This window comes from Bison bison, unplaced genomic scaffold (assembly GCF_000754665.1).
Source record: "Bison bison bison isolate TAMUID 2011002044 unplaced genomic scaffold, Bison_UMD1.0 scf7180017864143, whole genome shotgun sequence".
In the NCBI taxonomy this organism is placed as follows: Eukaryota; Metazoa; Chordata; class Mammalia; order Artiodactyla; family Bovidae; genus Bison; species Bison bison.
The window spans coordinates 6,214,223-6,232,057 of NW_011494715.1; the positions used below are offsets into that span (position 1 = coordinate 6,214,223).

At 37.4% G+C, this 17,835-nt stretch overlaps 1 protein-coding gene across 1 annotated transcript in view; it reads right to left on the minus strand.

The window, feature by feature from the left end:
• Window positions 1-17,835, minus strand: part of FZD3 (frizzled class receptor 3) — an 82,884-nt gene that overhangs the window by 4,875 nt on the left and 60,174 nt on the right. The window contains exons 4-5 of the mRNA XM_010840288.1: window positions 8,940-9,088; window positions 4,840-5,073 (exon numbers count right to left, since the gene is read on the minus strand). Coding sequence (XP_010838590.1) covers window positions 4,840-5,073; window positions 8,940-9,088 — 383 coding nt within the window. The remainder of the gene's footprint in view (window positions 1-4,839; window positions 5,074-8,939; window positions 9,089-17,835) is intronic.

Sequence of the window (17,835 nt, forward strand, 5' to 3'; positions counted from 1 at the left end):
AAGACTTATTCATATACTACTGAAGTGATCTAGTCTTATATAGCAGTGCTTATCAAACAATGTTTTCATTAGATCACAAAGTTTAAAAATTAAGTCCTTTTAAAATGAAAGCATGTCTTTCTTCTCCTGATTGAGTAAAGCGAAAAAGAAAATTTAAGAATGAAAAACTACCTTTAGAATATTTTTTAAATTCCTCAAGTTAATGGATAAAAGAGCATTTAATTTTTATTTATTAAAAGACTTCACATTCAGAACATAAAGGTTTTAAATTTGATTTTTAAGTTTTGATTAAATAATTACAATGTTGCAAATTAAAATAATGAAAATAGAATAAGCATGTTATTCTAGTTAATAATTATTTTACATAATAATTATTTCCCTAAACTGAAAATTTTTCTATGACTTGCTAGCTAATTTGGAGAATTTTCACCTCGATGACTTCGTAAGTACCTAATTCATGTAAATATGGCAAATAAAAAAAGCAAAATATGATGATATCAAAGTAATTAAAAATATGAATTACATTTTCTAAAACTGAAACCTAAATCTTTAAGTTTAATTTAGTGAATAACACTCAAAGAATACCTTTTTCATAGAAAAAATTCAGTTATGTCTATTTAAGTGAAATATATGGTTATTCACAAAATTCTAGTATATGAACCACCTGCCCATGGATAATCAAGACTCAACTACACAGTAAAATGTCACCCACTTACCAAACTAACCACTTATTCTCAAACTCCACCCAACTACTCATCCATTTCCTTTTCTATATCCTCTCATCTAACTACCAATTATTCTTTGAAGTTGATATATATGTATGGTATATTTACCTAAGTCTATTTTATTTTGCATAGCACTGAGATCAGTAATTATCCATCAAGGAATCTGGACTAGATTGAGTACTGAGAAGCAGATACGTGTGCATATGTGTAATCTCACAGCCAAGATAACATGAGATGATGAGAAAACATGGCCAAAATATAGTGCTAACGTGTAAACTTAAAAACTGATGCAGAAAGAAATATCCATGAGATGGCATGCCCAAATTATTTCTAAAGTTGTTTGACAGATTTATTTGTTTCCTCCCTCATAGCTCAGTGATAAAAAATCTGCCTGCCAATGCAGGAGACATGGGTTCGATCCCCGGGTTGGGAAGATTCTCTGGAGAAGGAAATGGCAACCCACTCCAGTATTCTTGCCTGGGAAATCCCATAGACAGAGGAGCCTCTCAGGCTACAGTCCATGGGGTCGCAAAGAGTTGGACATGACTTAGCAACTAAAGAACAACACAGGGCTAGATACTGTCAAGGGATATACATATATCTGTCAGCAAGTTCACATTCTCCAGAAACTGCAAACTTAGTTGAGGAAAAAAAAACTGTACTGAAAATAGGTCACACTCAAAGAATGTTTAAAAAGCAATTAATGAGCTGCCATGGTATGGGAATTAAGCAGAACTTAAAGGATGAGAGTGATTTTAATTAAGCAGAGAGATAAGAAAGGCCATCACAGGAGGGTATACGCTATCCCCTAGTTTCCATGACACTAAACTTTCACAGAGACCTTCATGTGTTTAGAAGCGTTTTCTCTGAATCACATGCTAGGCTATTCTTTTTTTTTTTTTTTTTTACAACGAAGAGTATTTTAATTCTTGTCCTCTCTGAATCATGTGCAGTTGCTTGGTCGAGTAGGTCAGGACCCTGTCATGAAATAGGCTATTCTTATTGTGTTGTTTTCATTACTGTGTCATGTTCTTCTCCTAGAAGGGGATGACAGAGGATGAGATGGTTGGATGGCATCACCTACTCAATGGACATGAGTTTGAGCAAGCTCTGGGAGTTGGTGATGGACAGGGAAGCCTGGCATGCTATAGTCCATGGGGTCGCAAAAAGTCGGACACAACTGAGACTAAACTGACGATGACTGGTGATCTTGTTCTTGGTATGTCCTTTATTATTAAGCTTCAAGGAATTCCATCTCACAGCTTTTTAATTACCACTACCTTATATTAAAGATTATAAGCTTTCTTACCTAAACTTTAATTTCATTTAGATTACACAAACTAAAATTCTCCTATATTTAACTCCCTTCAGAAATTCTCTGCTCAATATGAACTCATTACTTGTATTACCATTTGCTCACCCTATTTATCTCTTCTGAGATACTTTCAGAGAGGCCAATCTGATCATTTGAAGTTCTATAACACTGACAGTAACACTCTAACACTCACTGTTTTAATTATATGCTAGCTTGAACTATTTTTAATTGGTTATTATGTATATGTCCTACCTTTCCTGTAAGGTTCTATTCTCCTGGAAAGCAGAAATTATACTTAAGCTTTCTTCTGTATATCTCTTAATACACAGAATGCCACATGCATAAGAGCTGTAGTATAACTGTTCATTCCTTACTGAAAAGGATGAGGCTAATAATGTCCAATATCAAATACTGCTGAAAGTCAGTTCATGGAGCCATGCTATGCTATCACGTCAGTCATGTCCAATTCTCTGTGACCCCATGACAGGCTCCTCTGTCCATGGGATTCTCCAGGCAAGAATGCGTTGCCATTTCCTCTTCCAGGGAATCTTCTCAACCCAGGGATCAAACTCATGTCTCTTACCTCTCCTGCATTGGCAGGTGGGTTCTTTACCACTAGCGCCAACTGGAGCTAGCAGTTCATGGAGGCAGGTATTCTTAAAGATTCTCTGGTTTCCTCTCTTTCTATGAGTGTTTTAAGTTAAGAGCTCTAATTTTACTCTAGAAACTTTCCAATTGGGCTTACGTACAACCTCCTCTCCTATGCTGTTGTCAAAGTGATCTTCCTAAAACACAAATGTGATTTTATCACCCCAATGCTCAAAGTCTTTTAATAGTTTCTCATTGCTCTGGGGGAAAAACCCCCGAACTCCTCAGCATGTTTCATCTCCTACGGTGGCCCTGCTACCTAAATGCCTCTTCGTCCTCCTTGCCTCTGCACGTGCTGTTTCCTTGTCTGAGATTTCCCACTGCCTCCTCTGTACCCTAGTCAAACTACAGAACCACCTTGTTTGTGAACGAGACTTTCCACAGTGACTTAAAAGGCTTTCTTCTCTGGAATCCCAAAGCATGCTGTGTATGATTTTATCATACCTACTACTCCTTTGTCTTCCATCTCTGTGTTCCTAGCACCTAGAAGAATGCTTTCCACTTAGGAGTGCTGAATGAAAGGAAAAGGCAGGAAAGAGAAAGGATCTTAGATGGTGGTTTAAAAACAGGTCATTGGTTATGTTAGAAGTTGGGTAAGAAGGTGAAAAAGACCAGAAATACAAGGAATGAAGGATGGGACTGGTAGAAAGGAAATATTCAAAATATTTCAAAAATCTGGCAAGGAAAATAAAAAGAAGTGGATACAAGAAAGAAAACATGTCAAAATTAAAGAAAGGCTGCTCCTTTTCAAAACCCAAGTAGCTGACCAAGTTAGACGGCAAAAGAAAGCAAGTTGAGAAGACAAACAAGAAGGTCTAAAAAGAGAGTACGTCTAGCAATCACATCCTACGTGACAAGGACAGGGAAGACTGAAAGAAAGGCTGGAATGAGCCTGGAAGGATACAGGACAGCCACGGAGACACAGAACAGAGAATTTCAGGCATCATAATTTTCATTCTTTCAGTTTCCCAAGCTTAGAAATCTTAAAAAAAGTTTCTTTTGGCACATTCCTTCTCTCCAACTGCTTTCAAGCCATCATCAACTCCTATCATTTCTTCTTTTTAAATATCTTTCAGATCAGCTATTACTCTCTTGGCACTGTCACTGTTCTTTCATAAACCTCCATCATCTCTTAACTGAATTACTGCAGAGCTCCTAAGAGGTTTCTAATTCTAGTGTCTCTCCCATCCAATATAACAAGAAAGCACATCCTGCCCACTCTCAGACATTCTCTGTGAAGCTCTCTCCCACCTCCTCCCACCAGATTTAATCACCCCCTTGTCCATGCTACCAAACAGGGGCCAACTGTGGCCTGCTGGTCAAATCAGGCCCCTTCCTATTTTTGTAAACAGTTTTTCTGGAACACAGCCACTCCTACTTTGACTGCATACTGTCTATGGCTGCTTTCATGGTGTTAACAGCAGAAGTGAGTGGTGGCAACAAAGACCACGTGACCCACAAAGCCTAAAGTCATTTATATGTTATTTCATTTATAATACAATATTTATTATATTATTTTTCTCTTCATAGAAAAATTTGACAACCTCTGGACTATACCATTATATTTTCATTTTACTTTAATTATTACCTTATCATATTGATAATAAAAGTTGATAACAGGCACTTACTGAGATGGGCACTGTTCTGAGCAATTAGGTATATTACCTCATTTATTTTTTACAACATTGCTAAAGGGACAGATATTATTACTATTTCCATTTTACAGATGAGGAAACTGAGGCTTATTATTCTAGACCCCATGCTTTCAACTACAACACAAATATTGACTACCCTATTTTTCTTGATCTTATTAAGAACAAAGATCATACCTAAATCAGTTTTGTATTCCCAGAGACTCACACAATGTCTGACATAGTAGGTATTCCATAATTGTTTGCTAAATTAATCTTACTAAAATAACCACTTTTACTCTGCCTTCTCTCTGATGAGCAATGACTCCACATTGCTCACTGCATCACGTCTAAACTCCTCTGGCATTAAGTCTGACCATAATCTGGGACAATTAAACCTAGCAAAGTTCAAAAGGTTAATCATGATCAACTTCTGTTTCAGAATTGGCTACTCTTCCTTCAGATGCCACGTGACTCTAACTCAGCACATGAAATAAACTAAGCTGCTGACAAAACTCACCTGCCGTCCCGGGACCTGTGGAGGCTGCCGTGGTAGCTGCTCACTTTGCTGTGGACACTACCTGCTTTACTCCTCTGGTCATCCACCATGGCCAGCTGCGTTGAAGAAGCATGTGTGGATGTCCCTTGAGTGGAAGTTCCTCTTGATTTCCTTATTATAGGAGTATTTGGATCCCTCAGGAGGGACTGAGCAAAATCAGGTTCCTGGAGTACCTGTCGGCTCTCGTTCACTATCCTAGATAACAAAACACCAAGTGTAAGATAACCCTACAGACCAAAAGCAATACTTTGACAGACTGATGTTATTCTTCAGAAAAAAAGCTCTCCAAACAATGTCTTTAGGACATATGTAAGGTAACACTGTCGAGAGAAGAGAGACTAAAACAAAAATCTGTGTCAATCTGTCTCCTAAACTGGTATGATGGAAAGAGGTTCGTCTTAGAATAACAATATCAGGATTTTAGTTCCAACTCTATCAATAAATATGTGATCTTGGGCAAGTCACTATCCCCTTTTCTTAATTTTCCTCATTCATAAAATGAAGGCATACAATTTCATCATTTTTAAAAAGTCCCTTTCGGCTAAAGAAATTTATCATTCTCAAGGTCACTGAAACATTGCAAAGGTACTACTATAAAGTAAAAATATTATTTTCTTGCATGGTTTATAGAAGTAGTGGAGGCCCCATCATGGCATAAACTCATTTTTTTAATTTCTAAGAGCAGTTGTTTTTAGGTTACAAGTTGATTTTACGACAGAAGCTGTTGTATAGTGCTTGAATAAACATGAATGACTGTAACTACAACAAAATGTATGAAAAATTAATTTAAACAAACATACCATGAAGTCCCAGACATACTAAAGGCTTAGGAAAAAAATAATTAAGGGGATGAATTATGTCCAGAGCTAAAGTTTTTAACTGCTATGAAAAGGCTAAAAGCAGATAGGTGTTTACGTTGATGAACAAAATGGTAATTAAAGAGCCAATTAAACAGGTGCAAAGGTCAGTGTATCAGTTTGGGTAAATAAGTGACTATAAGAATCATAAAGTTAAAATTAGACAATATTATTTTTAAAAAAAGTTCCAACGTGAAGATTAGATCATAAATTGACAAAGTGCATATATTCTAAGTTTTCAAATTAGAAAAGAATCGCTGCTGTTATTGCCATTGTTATTTTTAGTGCTGGGGTGTTGAATACCTGCATAGTGCCAGGCGTTTTACATATATTCTCTGCTAATCCTTTTTAATAATGTTTTTATTATGGAGATTAACTCCTAAACAGACACTTCTATGGGGGAGATATCCATCAAGAGTAAATATTGTGATCCCCATTTTATAGATGAAGAAACTGAGGTCACAAGGGATTAAAGAACTTTTCAAAAGTCGTACAGCAAAACAACAGTTGGGGATCAAACTTAAATGTTTCAAAGTGAATCATAAAGTAATGATAAAACATAATGTTTACATATATCCTGAGAGTTTCAAAAACTAGATAGAAGAAAGAACAACGCAAACATAGTTATTACAACATTTATTCTTCTGTCATCAATGGCCCTGTGCACATGTACATACATCCAAAGTTGCTCTGGACTGCTGAATTTATTTTCTAAACTTATTTTTAAAAATTGGTTCAAACTGACTTCTGGTCATTTCAAAAATTTAATCTACCTTCAAATGGTGAAGGTCTGTCTCCTCATTTTACAAATAAGAAACCAGGGGTCCAGAAAAATTAAGTGATGTGACCCAGATAACTCCAAAACAAGATTTCTAAAAATATTTCAACCAGTGTCAGAATTATTAGCATAAGCAATCTTAAATGTGGCTTCACTGAGAGAAAGAACACTAATTTGACTGGCATAATTTTAGAAGCCAGTCTTTCGACAGCACAGTATAACAGAGGGGTTAACAGCAAAGACTAGAGGCTAGAATCAGACTGCTTGGGTTTGAATCTCAGTTCTGCCACTCACTAGCTATTGAACCTTGGTTCTGTGTTCTGATCTGTAAAACGACAATCTTCCTCACAAGGTTGTCTAGAGGATTAAATGATTTAATGCTTAGAACAGTGCTTGGAGTATTTAAGTGGGCTCAACTGATTGGAAACCATTATTATGGTTACTCTCTAGTCATATCTCAAAGGCTCAACCAGACAAACGCTAGAAATGACTGTAGGCTGCTCACACTCTGGAGGAGTGACTCTAGCCCAGAGCACAGTCCCAGCTGGGAGGGTCACAGTGACTTAGCTGAGTCAGGGAAGTGGGTGGTCCATGGTTCCAGAAAACCAAATGGAAGGGTTTTGGGGAGGACTAACCAGTTTCAAAAGCATTCTGGCCCAGTCAGGATCCCCCAAATAACTGGGATGAGTCCCCAAAAGGGCAGCATTGGTTTAGTTTAGCCCCATCTGGAGTTTCTAACACAACAGAATTGCTATGTGACAGAATGGCTTGTGTGTGGCCCAGAGGTGACCAAGAATGCTAACCCTCTCCTTAGAATTATGTTTTACTGTGATTCAAATACATTTAAAAATTTCAAAGAATACACAGATAAATATCCCAAGTAAGGCTGTTCCACAGAAATCAAGGACTTGGTCTGTTTTGTTTGCTATTGAACCTGTGGCATCACCGAATAGTTCATGGCACATAGTAACTACTCAACGTCTTTTTCAAAGGATGAATTCCCAGGAAATACATTTTTGTCATTGTTGAATTAACCTTTCCCCTTCTTTCCTTCTCTACCCAATGAAATTGCATTTAAAGGAGAAATGCATTGTTTGATATCACTAGCAGTAGTCTCAGATATGGTAATAAGGAATGTATATTTTAAAATTGTGATTTTTATAAATTTCAAGTCACTTCAGTCGTGTCAGACTCTGTGTGACCCCATAGATGGCAGCCCACTAGGCTCCTCTGTCCCTGGGATTCTCCAGGCAAGAATATTGGAGTGGGTTGCCATTTCCTTCTTCAATGCATGAAAGTGAAAAGTGAAAGTGAAGTTGCTCAGTCGCGCCGGACTCTTAGCGACCCCATGGACTGCAGCCTACCAGGCTCCTCCATCCGTGGGATTTTCCAGGCAAGAGTACCGGAGTGGGGTGCCATTGCCTTCTCTGAATCTGTATAATAGAAGCTGCTAATTACTGATAATTGAGAAAACACAAGATTCTGATAATGTGGTAATTTAAGATGTATTTTAAAAGTACATTAACCCATACAAAACACAATAACATTTTACATATAATCTTGAGACTTTTATAGAAATTCATTTTCCCAAAATTTATTTTCCATGTAACTTAGGTTAAATAAAATCATAAGAATATGGATTCCACTAACTTAGAGTTTGTGACAATCCAAATACAGTATAAATATTAACTTTATACTTAGTAAAAAGTTTGAAGTCATCTATTCCTTTGTGAATACTGCAGGGTCTTATTTTGTTCTATTAATTAAGGGGTCAAAAAATGAAAGAGTCCTCAAATATGCCCAGATCTTATATTTTACCATGACTCTCTAATATGCAATTTGGCCAACTATGAATTAAAATAACATATTTCATTTTATCTGCTAATATCATTTTATTATTTTGGCTTTAATGTGTATGACTCAGAATAAAATAACATGCTATCCTTTTAAATAATTTATGGTGTAACCTGGAAGAACAATGGACAATTGGAAATAAAGTCTAATTCTGTGTGACTTTAGCCAAGGCACTGAGCCTCTCTGTGCATCAGTTTTCATATATTTTACACAGAGATGATAACACTAGTCATCACAGAAATGTCAAAAAGATCAAATAAGAATATACATATATAAGCATTCATTTGTTTTTAATTTTAAGAAGATTATAATTTGGAGCTTTTTTAAAAAAAAGATTGGCTTTCCCTCAAATATTCCGTATTAGTAAGGAACAGGCCTTAAGCCTGGTTCTACTTGGCTATCTTTTCTAAGTTTTTAGGTTTAAGATTTAATCATACCTGGTGGCAGCTGAGGTTATCATCTTGTTGGAATATTTCCTCCAAATCCAAATTGTTTCAACACAGTAAACACACACACACAAAATTATGTAAATGTGAAGTCTGTGAACACCATGATAATTTACTTCAACTTACTCTTTTTTCCTACGACCGTGGAAAAAACTGGCCCATTCAAAGCAAGTCTTTTTACTTCCAACCCAAAAAATGGAAGGAATACCAACTATGAGAGCCATCAGGTATTTCATCAGAAAGAGAATCAGGTCTGGACGACTCATTTGAGTAACCTACAAGAAGGGAAAGAAGAATATCATAAATATATAAATAGAAATTTCTCTTAAAGACCACTGTAAAATCTTTTAAATAAATAGTAAAATTATATAAGTCTGATGTTTGCACTTACTCAGTCCTGTAATTTTCTCATTATATGGAAAAGATACACTGCTGAAAATTTGACAATGACTATATATTTTATAGCCTGAGTTCTATAATTTTCTTGCTAGCCCATATTAGTCTAAAGAAAAAGATTACTAATATAGAAAATAAACCATGAATAGGAATAGAGGCTCAAATAATACCTATATTCTTCTCAGCCAATTTTGCTCATCCTATCATTGGTTATCACAATATACAATTAGGGAAGTGTTAATCATTTTCCCCCATTTTATTAGTTTCTGTTCTTTTATTTAATATGCTCCTCCTTTCATGTCTGCTTTGTTGGCTGTTTTCAAGCTTCCTCTTTAACCTATGAGTTATTTATAAGTACATTTTTTAGTTTCTATTCAGGTGAGTTTTTTTTAAGATTTCTTTTTATTGTTGATTTCAAATTAATTTATTATAGTCACAGAATGTAGTCTATTTGATTCTGGTTACCTTATGTTTTGGAAACTTCTTCTGTGATTTAGGACATAGTCCATTTTTTAAAGTACTCCTTGTGTGCTCAGAAATAACGCTTACTCTCTGTTAGGTACAAAATTTTCTTTATGTATTAGACCAACTTTATTAGTTGTGTTGTTCAAATCTTCTATATAGGAATTCTCAAAGATATTGTAAGTCTGGTTCCATACCACCACAATAAACAAATACCACAATAATGTGAGTCATGGGGATTATTTTGTTTCCCAGTACATATAAAACTTATGCTTATATTATAATGTAGAATGTAGTATCTACTCATAAGAGTCTAAATAACAATGCTCATATCTAAATTAAAAAACATTTTATTGCTAAAAAATGCTAACCATCATTTGAGCCTTCAAGTGAGTCATACTCTTTGTTGTGGAGGGTCTTGCCTCAATGTTGAAGGCTGCTGACTGACCGGGGTGGTTTCTGTAGGATAGGATGACTGTGGAAATTTCTTTAAATAAGATAATAATGAAGTCTGCCGCATCCATTGACTCTTCCTTTCACGAAAAATGTCTCTGTAGCATGAATTACTGTTTGGTAACACTTTACCCAAAGTAGAACGTCTTTCAAAACTGAAGTCAATCCTCTCAAACCCTGCTTCTGCTTTATCAACTAAGTTTATGAAATATTCTAAATCCTCTGTTGTCATTTCATCAATCCTCACAGCATCTTCACCAGGAGTAGATTCCATGTCAAAAAATCATTTTCTTAATGCTCACCCATGAGAAGCAACTCCTCATCCATTAAAGTTCTATCATGGGATTGAAGCAATTTAGTCACATCTTCAGGTTCCACTTCTAATTCTAGTTCTCTTGCTATTTTTCTACCACACTGGGTGTTATTTCCTCCACCAAAGTCTTAAAGCCCCGCAAGGCACCATGAGGGTTGGAATTAACTTATTTCAAACTCCTGCTAATATTTATATTTTGACCTCTTCTTTTGAATCATGAATATTCTCAATGGTATCTAGAATGGTAAACCCTTTCCAGGTTTTCATTTAACCACCCAAATCCATCAGAGGAATCACTATGGTAGTTATAGCCTAAAAATTTATTTCTTATGGGACTGCTCTGGCAGTCCAGTGGATAGAATTTGGCACTTTCACTGTGGTGCCCTAGGTTCAATCCCTGATCAGGAAACTAAGATCCTGAAAGCTGTGAGGTATGCCACTCTCAAAATATATTTCTTAAATAATGAAGCCTTGAAAGTTGAAATTACTCCTTGATCTGTGGACTGCAGAATGGATGTTGAGAAGGCAGGCATTAAACAACATTAACCTTGTACATCTCCATCAGAGCGCTTGGGTGACCAAACGCATTGTCAATGAGCAGTAATATTTTCAAAGGACTCTCTTTTTTCTGAGCAGTAGTGGGCTTCAAATATTTAGTAAACCATGTTGTAAGCAGATGTGCTGTCCCCCATGCTTTGCTGTTCCATTTACAGAGCACAGGAAGAGAAGATTTAGCATAATTCAGAATGGCAAATGAGCATTCATTTTGTTGCTGTTCAGTCGCCAAGTCATATCCTACTCTTGAAACCCCATGGACTATAGCCCACCAGGCTCGTCTGTCCATGAAATTTCCCAGGCAAGAATACTGGAGTGGGTTGCCATTTCCTTCTCCAGGGGATTTTCCTGACTCAGGGATCAAACCCGTATCTCCTGGATTGGCAGGTAGATTCTTTACCACTGAACCACCAGACCAACTGCATTAGCCCCTAACAAGAGAGTCATCCTGCCCTGTGAAGCTCTCAAGCCAGGCAGTGACCTCTCCTCTCTAGCTATGAAAGTCCTAATGACATCTTCTTCCAATAGAAGACTGTTCTGTCTACCAATGAAAATCTGTTGTTTAGAACAACCACCTTCACGAATGATCTTAGCTAGATCTTCTGGATAACGTGCTGCAGCTTCTACATCAGCATTTGCTGCTCTGCCATGAACTCTGATGCTACAGAGATGACTTCTTTCCTAAAACTTCACGAAATCGACCCCTGCTAGCTTCAAACCTTTCTTCTGCAGCTTCCTCATCTCTCTCAGCCCTCACAGAATTAGAGTTAGGGCCTTGTCTTAGATTAGGCTTGGACTTAAGGGAATGCCATGACTGGCTGATCTATGCAGATCCCAAAACCTTCTCCATATCAGTAATAAGGCTGTTTTGTTTTCTTATCATTCATGAATTCACTGGAGTATCATTTTCAATTTACTTTAAAAACCTTCCCTTTGGATTCGCAACTTGGCTGCTGGGCTCAAAAAGCCTAACTTTTGGCCTGTTTCAACTTTCAACATGCCTTTTTCACTAAGCTTAATCATTTCTAGCCTTTGATTTAAAGTGAGAGGTATGCAACTCCTTTCACTTGAACCCTTAGCAGCCACTGTGAGGTTAGTTGGCCTGATTTCAATACCGTTGTGTCTAAGTCAACAGGGAGGCCCATGGAGAGCCTTTTATATGTAAACCCACCCCCAAAAATTGTGTGAATTGCTTTATTGTGATGTTTGCTTTACTGTAGTGGTCTGGAACCAAACCTGCAATAACTCAGAGAAATGCCTGTTATCCAAGTGTTACCAAAATGTGACACAGGGATATGAAGTGAGCAAATGCTTTTGGAAAAAAAGGCACCAACAGATTTGCTCAACACAGTGTTGCCATGAACCTTCAATTTGTAAAAACTGTGGTGTCTGCAAAACAAGAGTCCGAAATGAAGTACTTGGATGCAATCTCAAAAATGACAGAATGATCTGTTTGTTTCCAAGGCAAACCATTCAATATCACATTAATCCAAGTCTATGCCCCAACCAGTAATGCTGAAGAAGCTGAACAGTTCTAGGAAGACCTACAAGACCTTCTAGAACTAACACCCATAAAAGATGTCCTTTTCATTATAGGGGACTGGAATGCAAAAGTAGGAAGTCAAGAAACACCTGGAATAACAGGCAAATTTGACCTTGGAGTACAGAATGAAGCAGGGCAAAAGCTAATAGAGTTTTGCAAGAGAATGCACTGGTCATAGCAAACACCCTCCTCCAACGACACAAGAGAAGACTCTACACATGGACATCACCATATGGTCCATACCGAAATCAGATTGATTATATTCCTTGCAGCCTAAGATGGAGAACCTCTATACAGTCAGCAAAAACAAGACTGGGAGCAGACTGTGGCTCAGATCATGAATTCCTTATTGCCAAATTCAGACTTAAATTGAAGAAAGTAGGGAAAACCACTAGACCATTCAGGTATGACCTAAATCAAATCCCTTACGATTATACAGTGGAAGTGACAAATAGATTCAAGGGATTAGATCTCATAGAGTGCCTGATGCAATCAACTATCAATGGAGGTTCGTGACACTATACAGGAGACAGGGATCAAGACCATCCAAAAGAAAAAGAAATGCAAAAAAGCAAAATGGCTGTCTGAGGAGGCTTTACAAATAGTTGTGAAAAGAAGAGAAGCGAAAAGCAAAGGAGAAAAGGAAAGATATAAACATCTGAATGCAGAGTTCCAAAGAATAGCAAGGGGGAGATAAGAAAGCCTTCCTCAGTGATCAGTGCAAAGAAATAGAGGAAAACAATAGGATAGAAAAGACTAGAGATCTCTTCAAGAAAATTAGAGATACCAAGGGAACATTTCATGCAAAGATGGGCTCAATAAAGGACAGAAATGGTATGGACCTAACAGAAGCAGAAGATATTAAGAAGAGGTGGCAAGAATACACAGAAGAACTGTACAAAAAAGATCTTCACGACCCAGATAATCATGATGGTGTGATCACTCACCTAGAGCCAGACATCCTGAAATCTGAAGACAAGTGGGCCTTAGGAAGCATCACTATGAACAAAGCTAGTGGAGGTGATGGAATTCCAGTGGAGCAATTTCAAATTCTAAAAGATGATGTTGTCAAAGTGCTGCATTCAATATGCCAGCAAATTTGGAAAACTCAGCAGTGGCCCCAGGACTGGAAAAGGTCAGTTTTCCTTCCAATCCCAAAGAAAGGCAATGCCAAAGAATGCTCAAACTACTGCACAATTGCAGTCATCTCACACACTAGTAAAGTAATGCTCAAAATTCTCCAAACCAGGCTTCAACAGTACTTGAACTGAGAACTCCCATATTCTCAAGCTGGATTTAGAAAAGGTAGAGGAACCAGAGATCAAATTGCCAACACCTGTTGGATCACTGAAAAAGCAAGAGAGTTCCAGAAAAACATCTATTCCTACTTTACTGATTATGCCAAAGCCTTTGTGTGCATCACCACAAACTGTGGAAAATTCTTAAAGAGATAGGAATACCAGACCATCTGACCTGCCTGTTGAGAAACCTGTATGCAGTCAGGAAGCAACCGTTAAAACTGGACATGGAACAACAGACTGGTTCCAAATAGGAAAAGGAGTTCATCAAGGCTGTATATTGTCACCCTGCTTACTTAACTTATATACATCATGAGAAACGCTGGGCTGGAAGAAACACAAGCTGGAATCAAGATTGCCGGGAGAAATATCAATAACTTCAGATACGCAGATGACACCAACTTTATGGCAGAAAGCAAAGAACTTAAAAGAGCCTCTTGATGAAAGTGAAACAGGAGAATGAAAAAGTTGGCTTAAAGTTCAACATTCAGAAAATTAAGATCACGGCATCTGGTCCCATCACTTCACTGCAAATATAGATGGGGAAACAGTGGAAACAATGACAGACTTTATTTTTGGGGGCTCCAAAATCACTGCAGATGGTGACTGCAGCCATGAAGTTAAAATACTTACTCCTTGGAAGAAAAGTTATGACCAACCTAGACAGCATATTAAAAAGCAGAGACATTACTTTGCCAACAAAGGTCCATCTAGACAAGGGTATGGTTTTTCCAGTGGTCATGCATGGATGTTAGAATTGTACTACAAAGAAAGCTAAGCATTGAAGAATTGATGCTTTTGAAGTGTGGTGTTGGAGAAGACTCTTTAGAGTCCCTTGGACTGCAAGGAGATCAAATCAATCCATCCTAAAGGAAATCAGTTCTGAATATTCATTGGAAGGACTGATGCTGAAGCTGAAACTCCAATACTTCAGCCACCTGATGCAAAGAACTGACTCATTGGAAGAGACCCTGATGCTGGGAAATATTGAAGGCGGGAGGAGAAGGGGACGACAAAGGATGAATTGGTTGGATGGCATCACCAAGTCAATGAACATGAGTTTGAGTAAACTCCGGGAGTTGGTGATGGACAGGGAGGCGTGGTATGCTGCAGTCCATGGGGTCACAGAGAGTCAGACACGATTGAGTGACTGAACTGTCGTGTCTGCAAAGCACAATAAAGGGAAGTGCAATAAAACCAGGTATATGTGTTTTCCTGACTACTTTTCTATTTGCCTATTTTTTTTTTTTTAAGGATATGTATTTATTTGGCTCCATCAAGTCTTAGCTGTGGTGTGTGGACTTGGTTGCTCTGCAGCACGTGGAATCTTAGTGCCCTGACCAAGGATCAAACTCATGTCCCCTGCACTGCAAGGGGATTCCTAACCACTGGACCGCCAGGTAAGTCCCTACCTATCTGTTTTAATAGAGATATGCTAAACTGTGGGCTCATCAGTTTTCCTTCTAATCCTGTCATCTTTCACTTTTAAGTCTATGTTAGGTGTTATATAAATGCTCTAGCTGCCCAACATACTTTAGCGCTCACTTTAAACAGTATTTTATCTGACTTTAATACTGCCACACCCGTTTTTTTTCTTCATCATACCATCACCTTTTTCAAGTGTATCTTTTCCTATTTACCAATGTATTTCTTTCAAGCCTGTTTGTGCTATACTACTGTTTTTAAACAATATATAGTTTCCTCCTACCAAAGTATAAACTCAATGAGGAGTTTTGTCCCCCAGTGGTCTTATTCCTGGAGCCTAGATCAGTGTCTGGCACGTAGCAGGTGCTCAAAAAATACATACATACATTTACAATATACACTTTTACTTGGCTTTATGAGAAAAAGTTATAGTTAAAAGTATTCAGCACTTCCATCTTCTTGAACAAGACTATGCTCCTAGCACACTTTAGCTACCTAATACTCCTTGTTATCATTTTCCAGAGACTCAGAATAACCTTTACAAAAGTAATTGGTCTTGTTATTATCATTGTTAAGTGACTTTGCCAAAAAGTACACCCTCATCCTATCTTGGGGTTCTCTTTTCTTTCTGCTAAAGGATGCTCTTTAGAAATTCTTATAGATAGGGTATGCTAAATTATTTTAGTCTGCCCCAAAATGTCTTTATCTTGTCCTCAATCTTCAGTGGTATTTTAGATGGATAAAGTTATCATTACTCAGCATTTTAAAGACATTAGTTCATTATCTTCTAGCTGTCCCTGTTGCGGTTGAGAAGCCTGCACAGTTGATAATCTGTTGGAGATTTCTTCTCTATGGTAGCTTTTAAATGTCTCTAGCCTTCTGTCTTATAGTTGCAAAGAATGTTTCTCATTGTGATTGGTTTTTACTTGTCCCGCTTAGTATGCAGAGAGTAATTTTAATGTGCGGTTTCAAGTTTTCAGTTCTGAAAACTTCAGGATGTAGTTCTTTAGTTATCATTTCTTAGTCATTTTTACAGCCCCTTGTTCTAGAACTTCCATTAGATGTAAACTGAAGTTTTTCAACCTATTTTTAATATCTCTTAATGGCATAATTATATAATTTTGAGTATTTTAAGTCTCTATTATGCATTCTGGGTGATCTAAAGAGTTAGAACAATTTTCCACTTTGCTAGTTCTCTCTTTAATCATGTCTACTTTAGAATTCATTTCATCTATTGACTTAATTCCTATAACTACATTTCTAGGCAAATTGGCTTTTATGTTTGTCTATTCTTATTTCACGTCTGCTAATTTATCATAAGTTCTTATTCTTTTAAAGTGCTTTTTATTATTTATCTATTGAAGAATCCTAAACATACATATTTTTAAAACAAGTCTTTAGAAAATTATTACTTTCTATTTATTGCTTTTATTACATTTGGGAGTGAATCGGTCTCCTGACTGTTGATTTTATTGAATGACTTTTTAGGTTTAGCTTTTTTCTTTAATTATGCTTTGGAATTTCTGTTTACAGATCTTGAGTAAGAGAGTTTTCTCTCTCTCTTGTTCTCTCTCCCTCACTCCCCCTATTTATCCACCACGTTTCATTCATTTTTGTCTTTACCAATACCCATGGGGCCCTGGACTTTCCTGGTGGCTCAGATGGTAAAGTGACTGCCTACAATGTGGGAGACCCGGGTTTGATCCCTGGGTCGGGAAGATCCTCTGGAGAAGGAAATGGCAATCCACTCCAGTACCTTTGCCTGGAAAATCCCATGAAGGGAGGATCCTGGTGGGCTACAGTCCATGGGGTCGCACAGTCAGACATGACTGAGCAAATTCACTTTACTTTATGGGGCCCTAGTTAAAAACCAGGTCTAATATTATGACTGCACACTCCAGCCATTATCAGCTACCATAGACTCAGCTACTGAGTCATTACAGTTTGGCCCTCTCACATCTTTAGACAAATATTTTTAAGTATTTTTAATGCTAAATGCAGCTTCAGGAAAGAGTTGGTTGCACATTTTATATAAACTTTCTTTTAGGAGCAGTAGAGTCCCATTTCCAACCCCTACTTTTAACTGGTAAGTCTAGTTCTAGTCCTCTGACTCCCATGCAACACTTTTACTTCTATATACCCACAGAAACTGAATGCCCTAGCCACCCCAGCCACTTCAGACCTGGATTCTAGTAGCCCACGTTTTTATCTCCAATCATTTTGCATTTCTATTCTACAAATTAGCTTATTTTGTGTTTTAGGCTGACTCTGTTTAAAAATTCCCTTATTACACTTTAGCTCTAACTGGCACATGATTATAGCTGTATTGGTCCATACAGTCAAAGATATGGTCTTTCTAGTACTCATGTACAGCTGTGAGAGTTGGACCATACAGAAGCCTGAGTGCTGAAGAAGTGATGTTTAGTTCATTGTGGTGTTGAAGAAGACTCTTGAGAGTCCCTTGGACTACAAGGACATCAAACCAGTAAATCCTAAAGGAAATCAATCCTGAGTATTCATTGGAAGGACTAATGCTGAAGCTGAAGCTCCAATACTTTGGACACTTGATGTGAAGAA